Source organism: Hyposmocoma kahamanoa, unplaced genomic scaffold (assembly GCF_003589595.1).
Source record: "Hyposmocoma kahamanoa isolate Upper Pololo Valley unplaced genomic scaffold, ASM358959v1 65, whole genome shotgun sequence".
NCBI lineage: Eukaryota > Metazoa > Arthropoda > Insecta > Lepidoptera > Cosmopterigidae > Hyposmocoma > Hyposmocoma kahamanoa.
The window spans coordinates 16,441,971-16,453,228 of record NW_020653853.1 but is presented as its reverse complement, the minus strand read 5'-3'; the positions used below and the strand labels follow the sequence as shown (position 1 = coordinate 16,453,228).

The following is an 11,258-nucleotide window of genomic DNA, read 5'->3' as shown; positions in this document are numbered from 1 at the left end:
GCACAAGTGTGTAACTAGCCACAAATTTTAATTAAATACATACGCCACGGCTACTGTAGCCGTTTTCTGTTATTAAAGAGGTTTTAATTAACAGCACGCATTCAACATACCTTTTTATTTTTTTTATAATAGCAAGTGACGGGATGAACAAGTTGTGCGCCTGGTGTTATGCGACTCGCCTGTCCTTAATTGTTATATAGAGCTTTAAATCTCAAAGATCTGCAGGGCACTGCCACTGCGCCTGTCATCCTGGGACCTAAGATGACAAATCCCATGTGCCCATGTACCTATAATTTCACCAGCAACCTTACCCTTCAAAACCGGAACGCAGTAATGCTCAGAATTCTACTTGGCGGTAGAAATGTGTAAGGTGGCAATACTTTTATTATATAATTATATTTTATCCCAGATTTCCTCAAACATATAAATGTAATGTATTTGATTAAAGTCTAGTATTATCATCGTTTTCACATTACCTATTCCTCGAGTCGTTTGTACAAACTTGCATTTTTTGAAAAAGCTGTAAGTAGCGACCTCTGTCCAGAAAGTACTAAATGTTTTTTGATACTGCAATGGCTAATTTACACAGAACAATTTTCATTTGCATTTTTTAAAACGCCACTAGATGTCACTAAATGAGAAATTTATTTAAGTTCCAACTATTGTCAATAGATGGCGCATGAAAAGCGCCATCTGTGATTTTTATAAATTAAGTACTCACCGGTATATTAAGTAAAGTAAACAAAACTGTGAAACTACTATTCGATACTAGATGGCGCTGATTTTATTTAGTAATTCTAGTTAACGATAGATAGCTCTTTTGATTTGTAATTTCATACTGGCGGCGATTGTGGTCGACACGGAGAGTGGGGCAAGGCAAACGCAAATCAACTTCATTCATTCATTGACGAGCCGGCCGGCCGGTAAGTTGTCAGAGAGCATTCGAAATAGATTGAATGGAACTGACGCGCGGCTTGTAACGAACTTTTTCGACGTTTGAAAAAACGAATATAAATTGACGTTGTTGAAATATGTTGATTTGAAAAAAAAAATTGTGTGGATTCAAAGTGGTATAACTGTCTAGTGCGATAAATTATTGAACAACTCGAATTAATTGGGATTGTTGTGGTGTTCAGATATTTTGGTGCGTAGTGTTCAGTGTATTTGAAACGATGATGTCGTGGTGAAATGCTCGTGGGGGAGCAGTCACCGGCGCCGCGGGTGGTGGCCGGCTTGCGGAAGCTGCGGCCTGAACTGACTCCAGGACCTGTGCCGACGCCAGCTGATCCTACCTTTAGAATATCAGGTTGATATTGGTATTATACTAGTGATTTCTCCCACCTTTATATTGCGTACATGTTGTGGCTTCTGAAGAAGGCAGTTAGAGTTAGATAAGTAGGTGTTACGATTATTTTGACAACAATACTGATACCTCATGAACAACAAATATTAAAATGTATAGTATACATGTGGGTAAATTCATATAGGACCATTTATATAGTAGGTAGGGAATTCAGGAGCAAAAATCTGCCTAAAACTAGTGAATTGTTAGATTTATTATACATTGCATCCATTGTAATAATATTTTTGTTATAATCAAAAATACACTATCGAACACATAATTCGAGTCACCTTGCGTTTTTATACATAAACGGATATAATATAAAAATATTCTTATCGTCGAAGAAAACAGTTTTCCCCGGTTTTACAATTTCAGGTTTTCAACAAGGAGTTATGGATATAATTAGCACGGCAATTTCAAAATTACATAATAGTTTTTGACCAATCAAACATACGGTGTTTACTGTAAGATTATATGTGTTGACAGTACGGGGGGTAACTCGTTTCCTATAGATCTCAAAAACCAACTACGGGCTTCACAGTGCAATTTCGAAATTACTGCTTTCAGTGTAGTTGCAGCTTACTGCTTCTCCGTAGAGAAGTATCAACAACACAGACATATAAATCTAGATATGTCTGTGATCAACAACGTAGTGACACAATTCCATAATGTACATTAAACGTTTTATATTAAGCGTGCGGTGCGTACGATTTAATACTGGGGCATTTATACTGAAAATGCAAGATGACTCGAAATGTGTCCGAGAGTGTATTTAATTCAATAAGAACACTGTTAAAGTTATTTCGTATTTTCGATATCTCCACGTAAATTGATGTAAATAAAAATACATTTTTTTTTTAAATTAAATAATAATTATTATTTATTAACATATTATAGGTTCCATATTTAAAAGTAAACAAATCACTTACTTAGTGCTATATTTACTTATCTACTTACTAACCTATAATATACATAAAATAGGATATATTTCAGTTAAAAAGCAAAAATGGTATTTTGCTTCGAATTTACCTGGGAGGTATCGATTTTCATTTTCATTCTCGACACCAATAAAAACGTACTTAATTGTGTGTCTTCGTACATAAGAATGTACTTCTTAGTTTACTTGTTTATATATTGTTTTAATTAATTAAGTAATTCTTGTTATCGGTTTGGTCAAAGTCTTTCTCTTCATCCAACAGAATCAGTACTATCCCTTTCATTGACAGCACTAAAATAATAGCGCATACAAAAATGTGATACGTTTCTTGCCGTAGTGATTATATTGATTCAATATAAAATGTTCAATGTATGCAAATCATTGAATTTTGCCAATACGCTGTTGATAGTTTTCTGTTCACCATAGCGATGGGCGATTGTTACTAAAAAATATCGAATAAATCGATAGTTGCACTATCCTATATTCGATTTTCGATTTAGTTTTCTTTACCGAAAAATAACGAAAAAATAGTTAATAGTTTAGTAAATTACTAATTAAATTTTCTGTGTCTATAAAAGGTAATTTTCAGGTAAGTTTTTTGTACTCAATTTTGGTGACAATTTCTCTTTATTTAAATATTTATAGAATATCATCATGAGGAATTGTTTAATATTCGAGTGTGGTAACTTAAAATATTCTTTAATATACGATACTATATATTCGAGTAATTAAATAATAAAAATCATCACCAAAATTGAGTACAAAAAACTTTCCTGAAAGTTACTGCTCTATACTTTAAGGTACGGAATAAATAAAAAGTCTGTCCTATTACTTATTTAGTACCAATCGATCCTGTTACTAATTTAATAACAATCAATCCTATTAATATTACGATACATTGTCAACAATCAAAACTTAGTCACTGGTAGATTAGTAACTTTTTCCATTTACAGTCTACATTAGATCAACAATTGAAAAGTGTAGTAACTAATTAGTAACTAATTGATATCAACAATCGAATTATTTCGATTATGCTTATAATCCTATAAAATAATTTCGTCCATCGCTAATTCATCACAGAAAGCACTAGGAAATCGCATTATAAAGCCCGTAAGTTAGTTGGTTTTTTGAGACCCATGTAGCAAAACAGTTTACCCCGTACAGCATATTCTAATATTTAATTTTACGATACGCTGTTACTCTCCATGAACTGGCTAAAGCGTATTGATCTACCCAATCTATTAAATCGAAAACATCTGTCTTCCATGGTGGTTTCCAGTTGTACCGGCTGATACAAAAAAAAACTTGTACGAGTCTGCCATCAGCTGTGTGCGAACATGTGCTTTCAAATGCCAAACAATGATCCCTAGTCCTTTGCCGTGTTGCCGTTGCCACTAGTTTGGCGGTAAAATTTAAAAAGAAAGTAATTTTCACAAGTTCCGACGTTCTTATCACTGCATTACCTTTATAATCTTAAACAAGATATAGATCGGTCATTCTCGGACTAATGTTCACTACCTAAGTCATATTAGTGTTCAGTGTCTAATTTCCGTGACAATTTTTATTATTTACCTACCTATATTTAAAAGTTAAAACAAACGTTGTAAATAAACGTAACTCAAAATTGCTGAATCGAGAAAACACAATTTGAAAAATACTGAGTGAATCTTTTTGCGAATAATGTGATTATTTTTATTTATACACAATACTTAATTATCCATTTATAAAGGAGAATATAGAAACTATTGGTTTCATTCGGTAATTTGTGAAATTTTCAAATCGTTTTCCTAATTTCACAATTTTGAGTTACGACAATATTTCGTTTCGTGTGCGTTATATGACAAATTCACCTTAAAATATGTAGGCACCGTAAGCTGAATTAATTATAAATAGTTGATTAAATCCATATCGCAAACGTTAAATTCTCAATGTATAAGAATTTCAAAAATATCGGGTGTAATAGGTTTGTCAGATAAAAAAAATACAAATAATTTTATATTTATAATTATAATAAATATAAATACAAAATAATAATAAAATTTATAATAATATCCAAATATCCGCCACCAATTGGAAAGGATACTGGTTAGGTTTTTCAGTATTTATGCCATTCTTCCATGAGGGGTGCGATATAATAATATCAACATGTTTATTAAACAAGTAATATAGTCATTTAAAAATATCCTACAAAAATAATTCTAAGCGAGGAAAGAGCATCCTTCATGCTTGTTGGCGATAAGGTCGCGGCGTACGCGCAGCCTACGCTGACCGGATGAACTTGACAGTGTAATGGTGACCAGTGTCACTGACTCAATGATTTGTACACCAGCGATGAGAAATTAAAAATGTCCTGTTACTTGTTTACAAGTTATGACTTTGACTTAACTGCTATTTGGACGTGAAATTTACTTGATTTAATACTCAAGTTGAAGATGTATTAAGGCATTATGTCCCTCATATCATAATCGCAGATTACAAATTAGAATTAATTAATAATAGTGTTTAAACAACCAAAGCTTTCTTCTTTTAAATCAAAAATTCTTGATTTAACTGCCTCCGTGGCCGAACGGTTACTATGCTTGACTGCCACGCAGAGGTCCCGGGTTCGATTCCCGGTCCGGGAGAAATATTTGTATGGTTGTATTCTCTCCTGAATTTGGGGTTAATTTATGGTTACCTATATGTTTCCATGACATCCGCGATACAGAGTTTCCCTAGTGCGAGACTATTAGTGTGTGCGTTGCTATTACTAAGAATCCTCTTGGTCTCAAACTAGGAGATGTCCTGTACAATTAGTACCAGAGCCTAGAATTTACTCCGGGGCACTAACCGAAAATTCCAAGCCAGACCTAATTATAAAAATGTATTTCTCCGAATTAGTCTTCTGGGAATTCAACCCTACAGTACAAACCATTGAGCCACGGAGATCGTCAAAGAGATAGGTAGGACTTCAAAGGTGTCTGCAGGTGTACGTTTCAAAACCTCAACATATTTCATATACATGTATACTGTCATTTCATATAAAAACCACCAAATGAGAACAACATAATTCATGCGTTTAAAAATATTATTTTTTTCGATTCGTGACAACGAGGCATATGATTACCAACGGCCATCGTACCACGACAGCGCACGGATCTCCTCAAAGAGGGAAAGTCACAAATCTTGATGTCAAACGTCAATAGGTACTGATGCCTCCATTTCATTGCAAATTGTTAGTTACGTACGACGTATAATGAATATAATGCGTACGTAGATTTCCATAAACACGCTACACGCAACTCCACTTCATAGATTATACCAAAAGCCCTTTCTTTTGTTCGATGGTTCAAGCAGGCTTAGCGAAATATATGTTAAACCCCATTCTAGCTTTGTTTAGTAAAGTATACTAATAAAGATAGTTGCTAATCCAACTTTAGCTGTTGACTTGGCTATAATCTGCCCTACTTTCGGTTTCTTGCCTTCCTGATACGCCACACGCAGTGTTTATTGTCCATTAGTACCTCTTACACTATGCGTACTTTTGTGTTTTTAAATGTTGCATAACGGAACGCAAAAATATTTTGCATAGCACCGCAATCGTCCATTATTTTCTTATGTCAATAGTCTCTAGTCTCAAAATTTACATTACAATTTATGGTACAGACGCATCTTATGCTAAATACGATGCTTTGCTACGATTACCAATATAATTATTTATTTATTAAAGGACGTCCAACGGGATATCCGACATCCATTTTGAAGTTGTCACTATATTTGACCACCATGATATTTGATTATTTTTGTGAAATTGCTTCACACTGTTATCATTATTTATACAAGGATCGAACACTGAGGAAACATTCTTTCGATCCGGCTGGATTTAAACCAAAGTCAAAAGCCACAAAACGAACTAGCGGACCTTACGCATTTTTTTATGTGCTTGTTGCAGATCTTTGTTTCTGGTTTTCAACGACTTTTTTGCCATCGCCATTTGTGAGAAAGTAATAGTTCAAAAAATATTTTTGTATGAGTAGTCATGACGCCAATTACAGAAACCTCACACATAGCATGCCGTGACATAGTGCGTTTATGATTTATGACCTAATCGTGTCTTTGCAATAAACATCCAACATATCCTAAAAGAACAACAGTTTCGTTATAATTCGGTTTTCGGTGTGATGAAAATTCGAACAAACGTTGTTTCGGAAAAAAAATTCGAGTTTGTGACAGGTACTGTTTATGATCTAATAGTTTAATTAGATAGCAATGACACAATTAATATTAAAAATTTAAACCCGAAAATAAAAATATGTTACAAGCACAGATAAATCAGCAAGGTACTGATTATTTAGTGTTACTCTGTTGACTAGATTTGTTGAAATTTCTTTTCTAACTCTTTCTTATTGTCGGCAGGCGTTCTACGGCAATACTATAATGACGACACGGAATCTTGGGCCTGGGTGCGGGCCGCTGTCCACAACGGGTGCCTATTGGCATGGCGCGACGGGACCCTACCCCGGCGATCAGCGGCACAACTGCCGCTGCGACATCTTCATTTGCGGGCCTCGGCGGCCCTCCCTAACGCGTTTCAGCTCTCAAGGCTCCGGGACGACGCTTCAGTCGCCACATTTCAGGTATGATAGATTCTTTTTATCAGCACTTTTCAGTTCGTCGCATACTTTCTAGGATCATGAGATAGGCATAGGCAATGGTATTTGTTTAATAATTTCTTCATATATCTATGTATTATATTATTCATTGTATGATACCAAATACATATGTGTTCCATCTTAACCCTACCTAATTACAATAATGCACATACATATAACCCCGCACCAGGGAAACCCTGTATCGCGGGTGCCATGGACACACAAATAGGCAACCTCACAATACACCGAAACTCACGAGGGAAAGGAATGAGTATTTCATTGTAAAAGTGATGTAAGTCAATATTTAAAAAAATATCTTTTCATCATATCTTTAATTATAAACTAATTATTATACTTTCGATTTGTATTAAACAATTAAAATTTAAAAACACTGAAAGAACACTTGTATTTTTTTCCTACTGTTTCAAAATTTAATTACAAGGAGATAATTCACTTTCACAATGAACGACACAAATGTTGGCCATACAAATATTTCTCCCGGCCCGGGAATTGAACCCGGTACTTCCGCGTGGCAGATCAGCATGCTAACCGTTCGGCCACGGAGGCAGTTTATATAATGCGTTAACTATTTTAACTTTAGAAGTTTCAAATATTTGTTAACAGTGTCCAATGTCCATGTGCCTTAGGTTTGTGTATCCGTAATAGTTTTCTACTTTTCAAGTCCGCGAACAACCAGCTCTTTAAGTATCCGGGAAGCATTGTAGAGCAGCGGACGAAAAAGCGGAAAAGCATTACTTTTGCGGTGTTTCATTTGTATTACCGTCAATTTGCGGTTGCCAGCATCGGTGCATTAGAAGTGGGCTAATTACCGGCTTAGCTCTCTGCATGCATTAAATTAAGTACTATTGAAATAACGTGACTCCAATCGTATTCTTGTACGTCTTGTTTCTCTGCAAAACCAACCTTTTGAATAAACTTAGCGTACCTACAACAATACATTGCCGTGAAAAACGCCCACAGTTTCTTTTAGTCGAAGGTCAATGCCTTTGCCGCATCACTGATGTTTAACTTTTAATCACAATGGAAGTAGCATCAATCTAACAATTAGCTAACGAAGAAAACATAACTGATCTTTATCGAATAACAATCCAGGTAAAACGTGTACGTACGACGTTGCAAATAGTTTGTAGTCACGCAGTGGCTCGGGTCATTGTTTAGCTGTGACAATGCTGTCATATCTAATGATGGACGCTTGGTATAGATAATACTATAGACGTGACACGCCTGTCGCGCTACACAATCTGTTAAGAGAAAACACTTCAGGGTAGAAAAGAGGATATTGACACCCACTGTAATCAATTCACATACGGTAAATTCACTTCTTTCTCTCCAGATATTGGCCAATAAAACTATTTCAATTTAAGAACAGTATATTTTTCTATTTTTGAAAGTTGTTGTTTACGATAAGGGCGATATGATTTTCTATAGCCTCAAGCGAACTAGAGTAACGTCTTACAAGACGGTGCAGACCCCATCTTTCTCACGATTCGCCGGGTTTAACAGACCTCAATAAAGCGAAACACCCGTAAATCATGACCATTGTGTCTAGCGACCTTTTGATAGCGCTATTAAAATTTACCATATGAAGGGCTAGACTCGCGAAGGTGTTGACATGTAAAGAAACACGTTTTAATAGTAGACATTTAATCCGATCCCAATCGTAAAAGAGGAATATGGATCTTTCGTTTTGAATTGTAACTTTGTCTCAGACAGCTGTCCTTCAAATTTGCATGTTGCGTTGGTTGACCTGCAATAAATTATTGAAATGGCAATATTATCGCAGTCATTTTGAGCTTAAATTGAATCGTAAATTCTGCGTCTCTATTGCAGCCAAATATATAATGTAACCTTTCATTGTTGCAGACTTGCAACGCGGCGGAATATACTCGATGGGTACGCGCTCTTTGTGTCGAAATACTGCGCCAGACGCCACTACCACAAGTCCGGTTTCTGGACGTCTTACCCGCTGCGGACACATGTAAAGAACCAAAGAATGAAACGTCTCAACTGGAGACACCTTCATGCCCTCCCAGGCCGCCCCCACGAGCGCGACGGAGATTATTGACTTCGCCAGAAACTCTGTTGCCGCGAAGAGATCACTCACCAGCCGCTACGGATGAGGGCATCGTCGTAGAAGACGACGACTACGACTCATCGTCCGATCGGAGCTTTGACCTCTCCCTCGACGCCTTGAAAACCACTGACGTGGTTGATGCGCCCGTACGGAAAGCCGAGGTCATCAAATGTGACAGTTGCAGCAAGTTGAACACAAGTACACAACATCACACGCTGCCGCGCGCAGCGAGATCTAGTGAATTAGAGCAAGGTCGACATCGTTACCTAAAGCACTGGGAGGGGACGGCAGGGGGAGCGGAGCGTGGCCGTTTCGTGATGGAAGCGGCGAGACGCAAGACTTCATCGCTCGAGAGTCGGGCTAGGTCTTGCTCGCCGAATGCCCACGTAGCGGTCGCCCAATATGTTCCTGTACGAGAACGGAGAGCATTATTTGAGTCTTTATCGCAAAGTGGAGGCAGTTTAGCTCGGAGCACAGAACAATTGACTAGGGCCATCACAGCAACACAAACGACACCGCGACGGGCTGCCTCGCTACACGATTTACAAGCACCACCGACAAGATCTGTTAGTGATTTGCGACAGTTCTTTGAAGCTGTGGCTCGTGGCACGAGCGGCTCGTGCTCGATTGGTTTACAGAGACATAGCGCTCCGCCTAATCCAGTGACCCGCGCATTCTCTTCACTCACCTGTGCCTGAGAACGATTGAGCATAATGAAAAATCCACTTGCAAAAACTGGCCTCTGTCGGCTACATAAAAAGCTGCTCTGAATACGACATTACAATTTTTGTAATGCGCCGCGGCAAGTACCTTGTACATATTGTAGATAGACTCACGGCGTTGATCGCCGAATGTCTCACTAAGTCGTTCGTTTTAAGACTGTTAAAAGTATTTTATAAAAGTACCTAATATAAATAAAATGCATTATCTATTATTACCCTTTTTTGTTGTTTCATTTTTATCTCGGTTACTGTGACCGCACACGCGAAGCTAGCGTAGTAGTAAATTTAATTGGAATCTTTTTATTGAGTAGTTGCATGCAGCCGTTACGTTGTCTGATGAACCGTAACAAGTAAATAACACAATATAGTAGTTAATAGCATTTTGACAAAGGTGGTTAAAATGTCACTCGATAAATGGCGCGGGAAAGGTCGCAAACTCGCGTCCTCCATTTGCTTTTGTAAAGCACATTCTCTTGCAAAACATTCGCTGAGTATCCACGAACAGCGTACTGCAAATCTGCTAGCACCACGATTTACCATTGTTATCAAACCTTATTCACGCTTTTGGTACGTTTACACTTAGTAGTTGGTCACTCGTGGGTGTTTAGTGTTGAAATTTGTGAGATAATTCGGCCATTCTTCCAAATGACCTGTTGCTATGACCACAATAATGTAATGTTTTCTTACCATTGTAGTCTTTGCCGGTAGATAAGATTATACTTACTCTTATCTTGTATGCAACTACAACGGCCTGCTAAGACAAGTACAACTAAGTACCTACATCAAGATATTCCAATCTTAGTTTCAACAGATAAGAAAGTTAGCGATGACGGTATTGTCTGTTCCTTCAATTGTTACAAATAAATTAGGAATGTCGAACTAATGAATAAGGAAGATAAGATTAAAGAAATGCTTCCGAAAATAATGCACGATGTGTCAGCATTACGATAACTAATGAAGTTCATGTTCAATGACTCAAGTTTTGAGAAAATAATTATAACAATTGTACTGGTAGATAAGTTCAAAACTTCGTTTATACATTCATTACATTGCAACGGGATGGTGTAACAAATTGTGTCCTGTAAGTCATATACTTGTACTAAATAGACGTTTACGTATATCATAATTTAAAAAGCGCTACGTAACACAATAGACACACCCGTACAGTCAACTTCTATCTATGAATTTGATCCGACGACCCCGTCAAAAAAAGGACATCATCTCATCCATCCTTTTCTAACACCACTAGGACATGCATGTTCCATTTAATAGTACCAAATTAGCAGCCGGAATGCAGCCGTGTCGAATGGTGGCTGCAACCTCACAACCCGTAATTCAATCAAACAAAAAAGCCCACCGGACAAAGAGATAGTAGGGAAGAAAAAACTGACAAAGGCACCGAGGGATGATACAGGTAGCGGGGATCAAAGAATTTAGATTTGGACATTAGGGTGACGGTATAAAATTTCTTTAAGGATTACTCTGGGTGATTGTAAAATGCCCGTCTCGGTCTACAGGTACCTAATTCAAT

At 37.1% G+C, this 11,258-nt stretch overlaps 1 protein-coding gene across 1 annotated transcript; it reads left to right on the top strand.

Annotated features, from left to right (window-relative positions):
- The first annotated feature begins 914 nt into the window (after positions 1-914).
- Positions 915-9,945, top strand: LOC113231280. The gene is made up of 3 exons (XM_026465523.1): positions 915-1,306; positions 6,675-6,895; positions 8,795-9,945. The coding sequence occupies exons 1-3, from the start codon at positions 1,189-1,191 to the stop codon at positions 9,701-9,703; spliced, it is 1,248 nt and encodes a 415-aa protein (XP_026321308.1). The 5' UTR covers positions 915-1,188; the 3' UTR covers positions 9,704-9,945.
- Positions 9,946-11,258: the final 1,313 nt, after the last annotated feature.

Coding starts and splice junctions, on each gene's coding strand:
- LOC113231280 (XM_026465523.1), top strand. CDS start 1,189: ATGCTCGTGGGGGAGCAGTCACCGGCGCCGCGGGTGGTGGCCGGCTTG. Junction 1,307..6,674: donor TCCTACCTTTAGAATATCAG/GTTGATATTGGT, acceptor TATTGTCGGCAG/GCGTTCTACGGCAATACTAT. Junction 6,896..8,794: donor CTTCAGTCGCCACATTTCAG/GTATGATAGATT, acceptor TCATTGTTGCAG/ACTTGCAACGCGGCGGAATA.